A 16,201-nucleotide genomic window follows, 5' to 3' on the forward strand; every position below is an offset into this window, starting at 1 on the left:
GTTTCATTCTCAGTAGACCAGTGAGGAAATGGACTTCACTTTGGATGAATCTTTTTCTCTTAGGAGCAATCATTTCAAAGAAACACTAGGTGACTCTGTGGTACCCTAAAGGAACCAATTGTTCTCACCTTTTGCTTTCTTCTCCTACCCTTCAACAAACTGGCAAAAGTGATAAAAAGCTATCGCCTCTTGTTGTTCGGTTGTGTCTGACTCTGTGACCCCCCCATTTGGGGTTTTCTGGGCAGAGATACTGGAGTGTTTTGCCATTTCCCTTCTCCAGTTCATTTTACGGAGGAAGAAACTAAGGCAAACAGGATTAAGTGACTTGCCCAGGGTCATGCAGTGAGATCTAAGGCCAGATCTGAAATCAGGAAGATGAGTATTTCTGACTCCAAGCCTGTCACTCTATCCACTGCATCATCTAACTGCCCCTGTTCCAAAGTCCAAACCCTAAAAGGAATTGGGGGGTTCTCTGTCATTCTGGACTATGGTCATTTTCTACTATGTTCTCTATTTAAGGTCAAAGGGAAATACGTACAGGATAGTTTTGGATCTGTGTATAGGCTGTGGCTGTTTAGGGCTGGTGCTAGATGGATAGACCTTTACCCAGCAGCCTTCCTTATGTAGGAAAACCTTGCAAGGCCACTCTCATAAGGCAGTATATCTCAATTGTGTCACGCATAAGTATTATATATATGTATATATATACATACATACATACATACACATCTTTATATGTGGTGCTTTTCACCCTAATCTTTGCCTTACTTGGTAGCCCTAGAGGAATTTATTTTTAAAAAATCAGACTTTGCCATAGGGTTATGTTGGAATGAGGAAGTGGTATCTTTCCAATAGGCTTTGCTGTCTTGAAGTTGGGTGGCACAGGAGATAGAGTGTCACGTCTGAAGCCAGGAAGACACTTTCTGAATTCAAATCTGGTCTCAGATACTTCCTAGCTGTATGACTCTGAGCATGTCACTTAACCCTGTTCGCCTATTTCCTCATGTTAATATGAGCTGGAAGGAAATGGCAAATCGCTCCAATATTTTTGCCAAGAAATCTCTAAATAGGGTCCCAAAGAGATGGCCATGATTGAAACAACTGAGCGACAAAATACTAATGCTACTACATCTTTCTAGAGGCCGATTTAGAAATAAAGTCAGAGGAACTGGTGAAAGGGCATCACGATTGGTAAGTACCAGAAATCATTCCAAATCTAGGCAGAGAAACTTCCCAGGTAAAGCTCAAGGCTATTTTTTTACTGACAATTTTTCCAGGTATAATATTTGCCTTATAAATGCACAGCTAAGTCTTGAATATTTGTACTGACTCAACTCCTACTTTTGCTATTTTCTTGGATACATTCAGGGAGTATGTCCATTGTCATTGTGGTTTTTCCTTATAGTTATTTTTTTCCAGGTGAAAAAGGTGAGATGGCCTTGACTTAAAACTTTGCTGATATGATTAAATGAAGAAAAAAATGATGAACCAAAAGAACTCTGACAATATACGTGTTTCCTAGGCGGATCTAAGATGGCGGCAAAAGATAGGTTTTGGGAATTAGAACAATTGTTGAAGATTTAACTATATGCACAACAGGCAAATTTAGCAACCAAAGTCCAAGCCCTCTATTTCTCAACATCAGGACCCAGCCCTTTGGCAACAAATGTGGCAATCACTGTTTTTCCCCCGAGAGGAGCCAATGTTGATGAAGACCAGGTTGAACATCAATTTCCCTTCGTTCATGTGAATGTATGTGGTTTGGCAAAGACCATTTTTTTTAACATCAACTCCTCCAGGGTATTAAATGTTTTGTTAACTAGGCATGGTGCCCAGAAAAGTGCCACACATGTGTGTGATCACTTAAGTGCTGGGTGGCCTGAAAAGGAGCAGCTCTCTTTGTTTTTTTGGTAGAAATGCAGAAGTTTCTAAAATACTGACTTTTATTAAACAACCAAGATGTCTTTCAATGCTTTCAAATTGACTGGTTGGTTAAACTTCTCTATAATTTTCTGAACAGAAACCAAACTCTCTAAACGTTTTGGTCTTAAAGAACAAAGCATGTATGAGAAGCCCAGACTGTGTTTAATGGGGCAGAGAAAGAGAGATCCCTTCAGTTCTGTTTTAATGTAACTTCTAGATCTCTTGGCCTAAAGATTTTTATAAAAGCAAGATTTTAAACATCAAAGCCAATTCTCATTTTTCACCTGTAAGAAAAAAAAAAGGTTGTTAAAGGGAACTTTGACAATCAACATGTTCCCTAGATATGTCAGCAAAAACAGACCCTTTTTTATGACTATTTCAGTCTCTTAACCCCTTTTCCCTTTCTTCTTGCCTTCTCTACACTCCACAAACCACAGAGTTTTTGTTTTTGGTCTGCTGTTAGTGGTATTTTGACTGGGGATAGATGAGTAGAACTGCTATGGTTTCTAGAAGCAAAGTTTATGGAAATTTTACCTATAAAAGGGACTAAACAAATCCTCAGATTAGGAAAAGCCAGCTGTCTGGCGAATTGTATACATAAGGGGTGTGAGAATTTCTTTTTCGTATGCTGTATTATTTTTATGTCAAGGACCTAGATTATAAAGGCCCCCAAATCAGATCCTGTATATTAGGGAGAATTCTTGAACTGGGTCTGACACCTGGCTCTATCCAGTCCATAGATTTTTGCATTTTCTTGTCCTTAGGAATGTGGTCCTTTCATAGATTCAGGAACCTTCTACAGTAGCATTTTTCCAGCCTAAATGCAAACTTTTGCCTGTTGATGTGGGGAAGGGCTGAGGGTTTGATGGACCACCTCCTACTTATCTGATTACCAACTGAAATGACTTGGGATGTTCAAGGAAAGAGCTGAATAATGAACTCCCCAAAATGCATATAAGTACCTGGGCCAGGAGTTTCTGTTGCCTTTTGATTGCCAAGAGTATCATTTGACCCTAATTAGGATTTCTTGGCCAGCCAATAATTTTTTTTAATTTAGAAATTCTGTCTTTTGAGAATTTTAATCATTACAGAGGACATCAGGGAAATCTTTCTTAGAATTCTCGTGTGACCTTACAGAAGATATTTACAGTCTTGGAGCCAAACCTGACTTTGGTCTCTAACTTTTGGAAAAGAAGGAAAGAGGGATGGCTAGGTAGCATGGTGGATAAAGTGCCAGGCATGGAATTGGAAGGACAATCTGGCCCCTGACAGTTCTAGTGGTGAGACTCTGGGCAAGGAAGAGAAGGAATTTTAGAAAAGAATTTTAAACAAGAAAAAGAAAAGAGTAGAAGGGATGGAAGGGACAATAGTTGGGACAATAGTTTGAGGGAAAGGAGTCATTTTTTGATCGCAGGTGTTATTGCTACTGGGAGGCTGCTGGGTATCAAGATATAAGGAATATTCCTCCACCTCCGGTAGGATAGAATGGTTGAAGAAAACAGATCAGTCTCCTCTGGAGTCCTTAAAACTGGAATATACCTGGGATGGAGAAGATGGTGTCATTTTCCCCAACGATCCTGTACCAAACAACAGGCTTCTCTTTCCTTGAACATAGCCATGTAAATATTTACCCATCTCTCTGCTGTTCTTTACCAAATGTGCTGTGCATAGTTACTAATTCTATTAAAACAGGAGTCTGGCCAGCACCCAAGCTGGTTATTTCTGGTTTTGAGCCCCAAGAAGGCAGAGAATCTGAATCTGTATCCTTCAGCTTCTCATAGGTGAGCTTGGTGACAGCCCTGAGCTGGATTATCTCTGCAAGAGTCCAAATTCTCTTCATGAATCCCAATCTCTCCTTGAAACAAAGGCTCATCTTTCTCATGTCAATGTTCTGGTGGAGCTGCGTGGCTGTGAGTCAAGGAATGCCAGCCTCTGGAGAGTGGAAGCTAAGAATCACCCACGGAGGATGGAGAGGAGCGCGGCAGGGCAAGTCGGTGGCCAACTTTTATTACAGACAAGGCGGAGGATAAAGAATATCATCGAGGAAAGGTACCAGGGATAGAGGAAAGGACAAGGCTAGTGCCTAAATGGAGGGATAACTGCCCAGTGTCTGGAGATCTAAATTTAAATCCTAAGGGGGATTTACAGAAAGAAATGGACAAAAGTCAGGGGACAGACAAGGAAGGGGGACTTGTAATTTTTTTTTAAACCCTTTACCTTCCATCTTAAAATCAATACTATATATGGGTTCCAAGGTAGAAGAGCAGTAAAGGGTAGGCAATGGGGGTTTAGTGACTTGCCCAGGGTCACACAGCTAGGAAGTATCCGAGGCCAGATTTGAACCCAAGTCCTCCCATCTCTAGACCTGGCTCTCCATTCACTGAGCCACCCAGCTGTCCCCAGTGAGTTGTAAGTTTGGGTCTGTGAATAATAAGACTAAAGAATCTATCATAGTCTTGACATGTTGGAAGTAGAGCAATTTTGCTTGTGGGTGTTTCAGAAATAGGCGATTCTAGAACAGATTTTCTTTTGGTCATCTTACTCATTTTGACACACGGCATAGGATGAAAAGGTGCTGAACAACTAGTCAAATTGTAGTACAGGTCATTTAAAATATGGCCTTAGAAACTTAATAGCTGTGTGGCCCTGGGCAAGCCACTTAGCCCCGTTTGCCTACCCTTTACTGCTCTTCTACCTTGGAACCCATATATAGTATTGATTTCAAGATGGATGGTGAGGGTTTAAAAAAATTACAAGTCCCCCCTCCTGTTTCCTTATCTGTAAACTGAGCTGGAGAAGGGAATGGCAAAGTACTCCAGTGTTTCCACCAAGAAAACCTCAAATGGGATCACAGAGTCAGACACTACTGAAAAATAACTCAACAACAAGATACAGGTTTAACAACTGGCTCTTAAAAAAATATATGTGGATACACAGTGACAATTTAATAATTGACAAATCAGGCATAAACTGGCTCTAAGACATTTTATGTACTGTTCTAGAATTCTCTGTGGCAAACAATGTGGGCTTATTATCACCATCAAAAATCCTTTATTCAAGACTTATTTCTGGGGGCAGCTCAGTGGATTGACAGCCAGGTCTAGAGATGGGACGTCCTGGGTTCAAATCTGGCCTCAGACACTTCCCAGCTGTGTGACCCTGGGCAAGTCACTTGAGCCCCATTGCCTAGCCCTTACCGCTCTTCTGCCTTGGAACCAGTACACAGTATTGATTCCAAGATGGAAGGTAAGGGTTTAAAAAAAAATGAAGTCCGGCTATGAAATGAAACACCTCAGTCTTGCAAATGGTCCCTGATTCTATTTCCTCCGTGCCTTTGTGGAGGGTTCCAGAGTCGCTGTGGCCAGGAGGATTTCTCATCTTGGAATCCTGGAAGGTTGTTCATCCTTCCAGCGTAAGTGTCCCTGAGCTCTCAGCTGTTTGGGTCTTTGGTCCGATGGATGGCTGGCCCCTTGCTAGACCCCTACGCAAAGGCTTCTCTGCCTGGTGGGAGCCGCCATGGCTGGTATTTCATGGGCATCCCTTTGGGGAATGCAGGGCCACCTTCACACTCCAATGAGCCCTGGAGGGAATAGAGTGCCGGGCTTGGAGTCACCAATATGACTTCAGATACATATTAGCTATGTGACCCCTGGGCAAGTCACTTAACCGTTTCCTGCCTCAGTTTCCTCAACTGTAAAATGGGGATCATAATAGCACTTACCTCTTTCAGTTGTTGTGAGGGTCAAATGAGATAGCATGTTAAAGTACCTAACACAGTCCTGACGCATAGTTAATAAATACTTGTTCCTCCTCATCCCCTTACACATTACAATTTGCATTTAATTCCTCCATTCAGTAAGTATTAAAGTGGAGGGATACAAAAACAAAAGTTCCTTAAGGAGGTTATATGCTGGAAGAGCTGGGCAGCACACAGTTAGAGTCTGGAGGTCCTGGGTTCAAATGACCCTGGGCAAGTCACTGAATCCTGACTGCCAAACCCTTGCCATTCTTCTGCCTTAGACTTGATACCAGGGCAGAACACCCCCCTTTGGATTACCTTCTGTCTTAGAACTGGTATTAAGTATTGGTTCCACCATCAGGTGGAGAAAGGAAACTTTAGGCAGTTTTCCGCACTTACAGCAAGGAGGAGGAGTTCCCAGGGGAACAAAGCCTCTGCCGCACAGGTGGATGTAGGCAGAGACCATCGTGCAGGCTGCCCGGAGCTCACTCGTCTCACAGAGGTCCCGAGCACACATGCGGTAGAATGGGGCCGGATCCACCTGGAAGAGAAGGCCGCACGGCCACTCCGCCTTGCCCTGAGCCCGGTGTGTGGCTAAGGCACAGGGAAGAGGGAGAAGCTGCCCAAAGGAGGGCTGTAGACTAGACCCCTTCCCTGGACTTTTTAAGGGTTTCCTGGGACCTGGAGGCAAGACAAGCAATAAAGGACTTGCCAAATGGGGTCGAGATGAGGAATGGGAGAGGAGGGGGTCTTTCCTTGACTAAATTTGCTTTTCCAAGTTGGGATGCCCTTACTGAGTCACATTCTCTACAGCAGGGGTCTCCCAACTTTTTACACAGGGGGCCAGTTCACTGTCCCTCAGACCGTTGGAGGGCCGGACTATTAAAAAAACTATGAACAAATCTGTATACGGCTGTCTGGGATAGCGGAGGCTGCAGCGCTGGCTGGGATGGCCTGTCACACCTTGCACAGGCCCATCACTGCCACCTCTATACCGGGCAGCAGTACACACAGTGTGGAATCCCCTCCCCCAGATCACTGCTCACCATGCTGACGTCTTCCATTGTGCAGCCACATGATCCTTTGTCTGGCACCTCGTTCTCCTTCAGTTACTCTCAGAACAAGGCGCCACGCAAAGGATTATGTCACCAGAAGTAGTACTGTATGTGAGTGATGCTGTGCTTTGAGGCACCACCACATACAGAGCTCCTCTCACTGACCACCACTGAAAGAGGTGCCCCTTCCGGAAGTGCGGTGGGGGCCAGATAAATGGCCTCAGGGGGCTGCATGTTGCCCATGAGCTGTAGTTTGGGGACCCCTGCTCTAGGGGGTCAGGGGTGACAAAAGGCTTTAGAGTTAAAAAGAAAAGATCTTTGATGCTTTGGTTTTCAGCAGAGGGCTAATGATACTATTTGGAGAACTGGGGTATTATTAAGACTGAGGAAATTTCCTGTGGGAGAACCGATGCCCATTTGGAGACTCTTCCACTCCACTGGCTGAAATTGGTCTGAATGCCTGGGAAGGAGACTAGATTCCCAAGTACCTACCTTTTCTGCCCCTTCTTCCTAAGGGGGTTTCCTCTTTGGGCATATTTTACCACCAGTCTAATTTGTACTCACCACTCGAAAACAATTCCGGAGTTCAGAATGGGCATCCAGAAAGAATGCCTTGCAGAGTCTGGAGGAAGAAGCCCTAAGACAGACCTCTTCTTTCTTCCTCTGGGTCCTGCACTCACCATCCACCTTGTGGGATAAACACCAACATTTTGCAAAGAATAATAATGGCTCATCTCATTTAGTCCTTATAACACTGTGATTAAGTATTACTGGTATTATTCCTATTTTATAGATGAAGAAACTAAAGCTCCAAAATGATAAATTATTTTTCCAGAGTCACACAGCTTATAAATATCAACTTGAGGGGGCAGCTGGGTGGCTCAGTAGATTGAGAGTCAGGCCTAGAGATGAGAGGTCCTAGGTTCAAATCTGACTTCAGGCACTTCCCAGCTGTGTGACCCTGGGCAAGTCACTTAACCCCCATTGCCTAGCCCTTACCCCTCTTCTGTCTTAGAATCATTGATTCTAAGATGGAAGGTAAGGATTTAAAAAATCAGCTTGATCTGAATTCAAGATTTTTGACTAGGGATTATTTTAGTCTTTGTATTTATATTCCTGACATTTATCACAGTGCTTAGCACATAATAAATACTTGATAAAGACTTGTTGATTCTTTGTGACTAGGATATTTCTTTCTGGTGAAAACCAGAAATGAAGAGCCTGGGAAAACTTACAGGATGTCATCAATAACATCCCAGATCTACTAATTACTCTGGGTGGCCTTGAGCAAGTCACTTGACCTTTGGTTTTCTCCACAGTAAGTCACTTAACCCCATTTCCCTTAGTTTTCTCATCTGTAAAATGAGCTGGAGAAGGAAATGGCAAACCGCTCCAGTATCTTTACCAGGAAAACCCCAAATGGGGTCACAAAGAGTCAGACACAACTAAAAATACCTGAACAATAACAAATCAATATGGACCTCAATTTTTTTATAAATGTGATTACTGAGAAGTCCCTATAATGGAAGGACTGGCCAATGAAAGTCTAGTCTTTGTGTTCTGAATTCTGCTAATCCCAATGAAAGATGCAGATTGTTACTCCCAAGACTGAATCTAGTCTTAGTAAACCTAAATTTTCATCTCAGGCCCATGGATGATGATGATGATTCTTTTCTTTCTTCCTTTCTTCCTTCCCGTTCTTTCTTTCTCTTCCTTCCCTTTCTCTTTCTTTTTTCTTTCCCTTCCTTCCTTCCTTCCTTCCTTCCTTCCTTCCTCCCTCCCTCCCTCCCTCCCTCCCTTCCTTCCTTCCTTCCTTCCTTCCTTCCTTCCTTCCTTCCTTCCTTCCTTCCTTCCTTCCTTCCTTCCTTCCTTCCTTCCTTCCTTCCTTCCTTCCTTCCTTCCTTCCTTCCTTTTTCTCCTTCTCCTTCTCCTGCTTCCTCTTCTCTTTTACCTTTTGTCTTAGAATCAATACTAAGTATTGATTCCAAGGCAGAAGAGCGGCAAGGGGTAGGCAACTGGAGTTGTGACTTGCCCAGAGACACTCAGCTAGAAAGTATATGAGGTCATATTTGAACCCAGGACCTCCTGACTCCAGGCCTAGAGCTCTAGCTACTATCCTACCTAGCTCCTCCAACATGGATTCTTTTTTCTTTTCTTTTCCCTTTTTTCTTTTTTTAAACTCTTACCTTCTATTTTAGTATGCATAATGTATATTGGTTACAAGGCAGAAGAGTAATAAGAGCTAAGTAATCAGGGTTGTGACTTGCCCATAGTTATACAGTCAGGAAGTATCTGAGGCTAGATTTGAACCTGGCTCCTCCTGACTCCAGGCCTGGAGCTCTATCCATTGTGCTACCTAGCTGCCCCTCCATGGGTTAGTCTTAAAAATAAAATAAAACATAATCTATAACTTCACAAGATTGGCTACTTTCTCCTCCAAATTCAGATGACAACTGCCCATTTCAGGAGACTATTTTCATGAATCGCTTTGGACCCTGGAATTCACTAACCAATGATCAACCTTCTGGTAATAAGCCACTTAGCTTGGCAGAGATGGTTCCTGGATGATAGGTCCAAGATCTAGAGCAGTGATGGCAAATCTATGGCACAGGTGCCAAAGATGGCATACAATGTGCTTTCTGTGGACATGTGGCCACCCCTCTTCCCCCGAGTCTGTTACTAGAAAGGCAGAGGGACTTGGGGGAGCTGCTCCCTTCCCCCTTTCCACCACACCTGATGATATTTTTTCATATCCCTCAACCCTCTACCCAACAGCCAATGGTAGTGCAGAGGGGTAAGGTGGGTGGATCACAAGTGGCAGAGCTGGAGGGGAGCAGAATGCTTGGGCCACCCTCTTCCCCCTCTCACTGAGGACATTCCTCACTTGACCTGCCCTTTTGCCACCAAGCCAGAGGGGATGCTTCCTTCCTCCCCTGTGTGGGGTAAGAGGGGGGTGGGGCATACCCAGACTTGGTGGGGGGGAGGAGCATGGCATTTAGTCTGGGGGGGTGGCACAGCACTTGGTCTGGAGGGAGGGGCCTGGCACTCCATCTCTAAAAGGTTCGCCATTAATGATCTAGTGCTAGGCCTATATTTGAAGTTGTCATGCTTTTTTAGGAACCTCACAGAGCACATATTTAACTTTTAGAGCCCCTGAGTCTCCAATCATCTCTGCCCTACAATGCAGCATTGGAATAAGATTTTAATAAATAACACACTCCTATTTATATGCATAATTTTCTAAATAAATAGGAAAAGGTAATAATTTCCCTCCAAAACCTATGTTATATAGAGATGAGGCTTTGTGCAGAAAAAAATACACCAAACCCCCCCCCCTCAGATTCTAGTGGGCTATGCAAGAACCTACTGGTCTTGGTCTAGGGACAGCTTGGTGGCACACTGGATAGAGCGCCAAGTTTAGAGTCAGGAAGACTTCCCTTCCTGTGTTCAAATTCAGCCTCAGACACTAGCTGTGTGACCATGGGCAAGCCATTTAAGCCCAGTTTGCCTCAGTTTCCTCATCTGTAGGAAGGAGGAGGAAATGGCAAACCACTCCAGTGTTTTTGCCAAGAAAATTCCATTTGGGGTCAAGAAGAGTTAGACACAACTGAAACCACTGAATGTCCTTGATTCCTCCTAAGGAAATTGTGACCAGAAGGAAGACAGAAATTGAATCCACATTTTTCTTACTCCTAATATTGCCCAGCCTTACTTTCTCCATTTCTGGTAAAATCATTTACTTAGAGCTGGCAAGACCATAGAGACTAGTACAAATCCCCCATTTTGTGGCACAAATAATAAGAGGTAGAGCTGGGGTTTGAACCTAGGCCATCTACCACCAAATCCGGCACCCTTTTCACTGTATCTCTCTGCTTCTGGTGGTGGATCTTTCTGGGGGTACCCTTAAGAGCCTAGCAGAGAGGCAACTGGGGCAGGGAAGGGGGTTTACAGTGACAGACTCCTGTTTGTATGCATAATTTTCTAAAGAAATAGAAAAAGGAAATAATTTCCCTCTAATAATTATATAGAGATGAGGCTTTGTGCAGAAAAAAACCCCTCAGAGTCTAGTGGGCCATGCAAGAACCTACTGATCTTGGTTTTAGGGATAGCTTGGTGGCACTCTAACGTCAGGAAGCCCTGAGTTTCAATCCAACCTCAGATACTTACTGTGTGACCCTGGGCAAGTGGCTTAATCTCTGTCTGCCTTGGTTTCCTCAATTATAAAATGGAGACCACCGTGCCCACTTATATTTGTAAACACTGAGAATAGTGTCTGGTATGTAAGCAGGGGCTCACTACATGCTTATTCCCTTTTTTTGTATCATGAAAAAAGAATTGAGCAGCATTTAAGACTTTGTTGTTTGGCCAATTCTTTGTGACTCCATTTGGGGTATTCTTGGCAGAGATACTGGAGTGGTTCACCATTTCCTTCTTCAGTGCATTTTACAGATGAGGAAACTGAGGCAAACAGGATGACGTGACTTGATTTGAACTCAGAAAGATGAGTCTTCCCGACTTCAGACTTGGCTCTCTGTCCACTGCCCCATTAAAGACTTGCGCTGATTTATCAAAGGACAAACCTTATTTCCTAGAAACCCAGAGACACCTTCTAGGTAGTGGGAAAAGCTTTCCTGGAGGTCCTGATCCCCACCAGCACCATGAAGAGGGTGAGACTGACCTGCCATGCCTCAGCGAATTCCTCCAGGTTGCCTGCCAGGGAGCCGTTTGGGAGCAACAGATCATTGCCCGCCTCGTTGTCATTGGTGCCCAAGATGCCCGCCGACAGACCTGTGGAGAGAGGCCAGAGAGCGAGGAGGAGTGAGCAAGTGGAGCTGATGGAGAGGGGCAGGGATAACCTTTGGGCTTCCCATCCTGCCGTAGAGGATCTTGCTGCTGAAATGGAATGGTAAAAGCTAGGGAGTCTTGAACAAGGAGATCCAAGTCCAGTTCTGCCTCAGGTACTAGCTGTCTGACCCAGAGAGACCCGAGTTCAAATCTGGCCTCAGACCCTTGCTGTGTGTCACTGGAGAAGGAAATGGCAAACTACTCGAGTCTCTGCCAAGAAAACTCCGTGGACAGTATGGTGTCAAAGAGCCAGACACGACTGAACAACAGTTATAGAGTGCCTGCAGGCTTACAGAGTGAATTACATGTATCATCTCATTTGTTCCTCCTCACAACAAACTCTGGAAGTAGGTGTTACTACTGCTACCCCCATTGTATGGAGGAAGAGACACTCAGGTTAAGTGGCTTGTCCAGAATCACAGTTTCTATAGTGACTGGGGGAAGATTTGAACGTGGGTTTTCCTGACTCTGAAGTTTAATGCTCTGTCCCCTATGCCTCTTCAATCTCAGTTTGTTTCTTTCTTTGTTTCTTTGTTTCTTTCTTTTTCTCTCTTTTCTTTCTCTTTCTTTCTTTCTTTGTTTCTTTCTTTTTCTCTCTTTTCTTTCTCTTTCTCCCTTTCTTTCTTTCTTTCTTTTCTCCTTTTCTCTCTCCCTTTCTCCCTTTCTTTCTTTCTTTCTTTCTTTCTTTCTTTCTTTCTTTCTTTCTTTCTTTCTTTTTCTCTCTTTTCTTTCTCTTTCTCTTTCTTTCTTTCTTTCTTTTCTCCTTTTCTCTCTCCCTTTCTCCCTTTCTCCCTTTCTTTCTTTCTTTCTTTCTTTCTTTCTTTCTTTCTTTCTTTCTTTCAATAAACCCTTACCTTCCATCTTGGAATCAATACTGTGTACTGGTTCTAAGGCAGAAGAGTGGTAAGGGCTAGGCAATGGGGGTTAAATGACTTGCCCAGAGTCACACAACTAGGAAGTGTCTGAAGCCAGATTTAAAACCAGGGCCTTCCATCTCTAAGTCTGGCTCTCGATCCACTGAGCTACTCAGCTGCTCCCCTCAGTATCTGTCTTTGTGAAATGATGGCATTAAACTCAGGGCTTCTACAATTCTTTCTAAGTCTAGGTCTATAATGGGAGGTTTTCCTGGGCTCTGGACAGTGACATACTGATGGGTTTTGGTAAGACTAAGGGGGTGTGAGCTGTTGACATTCCTAGAATACCTTATCTCATTTGATCCTCAGGATAACAGAGTGCAACATTGGGGCTGATATCCTTCACCTCCATTTTATAGACAAAGAAACTCAAGTTTGGCACAGCTGAATGATTTGTCTAGAATCACACAGAGGACTCAAAACCAGGTCTGTTTTACTCCAAACCCAATGTTATCCCACTCTGTTGTTTGTCACTAATTCAAATAACTCCTGAGGACAGACCCTAGATGGGAACTGAAGAGGTGGGGTGTGTTTAGTGGGCTGGGAGAACAGACATCTGGATGTTGAAAGGGGGTCCAAGCAGACCTACTAGCACACCCCAGGAGGGTATGTCAGCTCCTTGGTGACATCTTAATGTTCACACTCCCCTATAAATACTTCTTGAGGAAATATCTTCTACCTCTGGGCCTCTGTACTGGTTGTCTCTCACATCTGGATTGCCCCCTTCACCCAATTCCTTTAAGATTCAGCTCAGAACTCTCTGGGTGCTTATTTCTATGGGTCATCTGCCCTGGTCTGCTCCCCAATGCCAGTCAGCTATCAAAGTATCAGAGTCTTCCTTCCTTCCTTCCTTCCTTCCTTCCTTCCTTCCTTCCTTCCTTTTCTCCTTCCCTCCCTCCATCCTTTCCCCCTTTCTCTTTCTTTCCTTTCCTCTCCTTTTCCTTTCCTTCCTTCCTTCCATCTTTCCTTCCCTCCTTCCCTCCATCCCTTCCCTTTTTCTTTCTTTCCTCTCCCTTTCCTTCCTCCCTTCCTTCCTTCCTTCTTCCCTCCATCCCTTCCCCTTTCTTTCTCTTTCCTCTTTTTCTTTTCCTTCCTTCCTTTTCTTCCTTTCCTTTCTCTCAATCTTTCCCGTCCTCCCAGCTATATTAGAGTGCCTAACAAGAAGCAATTAAAAAAAAAAAACTTTGGCATCCCAAGCTTCCTTCAAGGCTTAGTTAAAGGGCTACATTCTATGAGATTTTTCCTGATCTCTCCAACTGCTAGGATCTTTCCCCCAAATTATCTTGTGAGTGGTTATTGTCCATACATGTGTATGTTATCTTCCCCAGCTAGATTGTGAATTTGTCAAGGGTCCCTTTGAAGGGGATCCCTGCACTTGGTGATGACTTTGATTGTAACCTGAAATTATGGAGTCAGAAAGACCTCAAGTAATCCCTAGGTCTGAGGAAAAACACTTTTTCATGGGCCAGACATGAGTATATACCTATTCTTATGTCAGCTGAAACACATTTTCCCTCAATCCCAGATAAAATTTCTCCTAACGTACTCATATGATAGAAATGCTTGACTCCCTTTCTTTTAGGGGACTCATGTGTCTGGGAGTATTTGATTTAAAGAAAGGACACTTGGGATATTGTTACTGCTATATCTTTCAGCTATCTGGAGGGCTATCATAGAGAAGGAGGATTGGATTCCGCACTACTTCAGAACTGGGTCTAAGTAGGGAAGTTACTAAAAGAAAGATAGTAGTTCGATATTTTGTTATCATTTGGACATTTCAGTTGTGTCTAACTCTTTATATCATAACTTGGGGTTTTCTTGGCCAAGATCCTGGAGGGGTTGACTATTTCCTTCTTAGGTTCATATTACACATGAGGAAACTGAGTCAAATACGGCTAAATGGCTTGCCCAGGGTCACGTAATGAATGAGTAAGTATCTGAGGCTGGATTTGAACTCAGGAAGAGGAGTCTTCCTTACTCTGGGCCCAGCATCCTATCCACCATTCCATGTAGATGCTCATAGTTCAATATAGGGGACAACAAAATCTAGCTACGGAACCATAAGATCACAGACCAGAGTAGGAGATGCTTTATCGGTCATCTAGTCCAGACCTTTCATTGTACAAATGAGGTTCTTTAAAGATTAAGAGAGTTGGCTAAACTCACATGAATGCTGAAGTTAGCGCCAAGAAGGACTGAGTCCTTCTGTGCACTCACGCTTCCATCACCATGGTTTAGGCCCCCATCACCTCCTGCCTGGATGATTCCACTAGATTGCTAATGGATCTTTCCTCAGTTCTCTTTCCCTTTGCCAATTGATCCTCCTCACAGCTGATAAAATGATATTCCTAAATCCTTTGTATGTATTCCATACCTACTTATATTTGTGAGGCCAAGGACTACTTTGTTTTGTCTTTGTGTGCCAGGGCCGAGCACATAGTCAATTATTACAAAATGCTTGCTAATGAATTAGTAGTGAGCTCCCCATCCCTGGAACTGCACAAGATCTAACTAGATCTCTGCTTGCCTGCTGGGGATGTTGTAGAGATGGCCTGCATTAGCAGAAAGGTTGACTAGAAATCAGAGTGTCAAATTCGTGATCTGAAGCCCCAAAATCCCCAAATGTGGCCAGGGAGCCAGATTAAAATGGAACTGGGAAATATTTAAGAAAATAAATCAAAGTACAATGAAACATAAATAATATTAATTGTAGTTTTCTAAATCAATATGCACTGTGTTTGATCCCACTGAACTAAGTGACTTGGTTTTTTAAAACCCTTAACTTCTGTCTCAGTACCAATTCTAAGACAGAGGAGTGGGCTAGGCAATTGGGGTTAAGTGACTTGTCCAGGGTCATACAGCTAGGAAGTGTCTGAAGACAAATTTGAACCCAGGTCCTTCTGACTCCATGCCTGTGCTATCTAAATGCCCCTATTCTAAGATTCCTTCCAACTGTGAGGCTACATGACTCTGTTCAATCATCAATATTTCCTTTGCTTTGTTTTAGATTTGTTATTGTTGCTCTATCATTTCAGTCATGCCTGACTATGACCCCATTTGGGATTTTCTTGGCAAAGATACTGAAGTGGGTTGCCATTTCCTACTTTCGCTCATTTTACAGATGAAGAAACTGAGATAAACAGGGCTAAATGACTTGCCCAAGGTCATACAGCTAGTAAGTGTCTGAAGTCAAATTTGAATTCAGGTCTTCCCAAATCCAGGTCAAGTGCTCCTCTCCACTGTGTTGTGTAGCTGCCCAGGTTAGATTATATTTATAGATTATCTGTGGCATTCTCTCCATATAATTCCCAGTGCTATAGATCAGCGGTTCTCAACCTCTCAATTTGTAGCAATGAGAATACATAGTGCCTATCAGGTATTTACATTCCAAATCATAACTGTAGCAAAATTACAGCTTTGAAGTAGCCACCAAAATAATTGGTTTGGGGTCACCGCAACATGAGGAACTGTATTGCGGGGTCACGGCATTAGAAAGGTTGAGAACCGCTGCTCTGGATGGTTGTGATTTGGGGAGGATGTCCCCAGTCTGTGTTGGTCACAAAATAATGAAGGCAGGAACTAGACCTTTGTCATTTCCCTAGGAGTCAGCGAGGGCCATTTAAGTTTGTAGGAGTAAGTACTAAATCAAAAGAGAGGGAAAAGAAAAGAAAAAAGGTTCTTTCAGTCAAGCGAGCAGAGCAAAGAGAGCCAGAGACTCACAAGCG

The 16,201-nt window shown here is 43.5% G+C and overlaps 1 protein-coding gene across 2 annotated transcripts in view; it reads right to left on the reverse strand.

The window, feature by feature from the left end:
* LOC103099164 (uncharacterized) overlaps positions 1-16,201 on the reverse strand; it is a 148,558-nt gene that overhangs the window by 2,501 nt on the left and 129,856 nt on the right. The window contains exons 49-52 of one of the 2 annotated variants that reach the window (XM_056806148.1): positions 11,396-11,505; positions 7,282-7,404; positions 6,062-6,203; positions 719-5,503 (exon numbers count right to left, since the gene is read on the reverse strand). In XM_056806148.1, the coding sequence (XP_056662126.1) occupies positions 5,487-5,503; positions 6,062-6,203; positions 7,282-7,404; positions 11,396-11,505 (392 nt within the window). In that variant the 3' untranslated portion in view covers positions 719-5,486. Of the gene's footprint in view, positions 1-718; positions 5,504-6,061; positions 6,204-7,281; positions 7,405-11,395; positions 11,506-16,201 lie in introns of those variants that run through there. The other variant, XM_056806147.1, reaches the window with a different exon arrangement.

The sequence above is a fragment of the Monodelphis domestica genome, chromosome 7, assembly GCF_027887165.1.
Source record: "Monodelphis domestica isolate mMonDom1 chromosome 7, mMonDom1.pri, whole genome shotgun sequence".
Lineage (NCBI taxonomy): Eukaryota > Metazoa > Chordata > Mammalia > Didelphimorphia > Didelphidae > Monodelphis > Monodelphis domestica.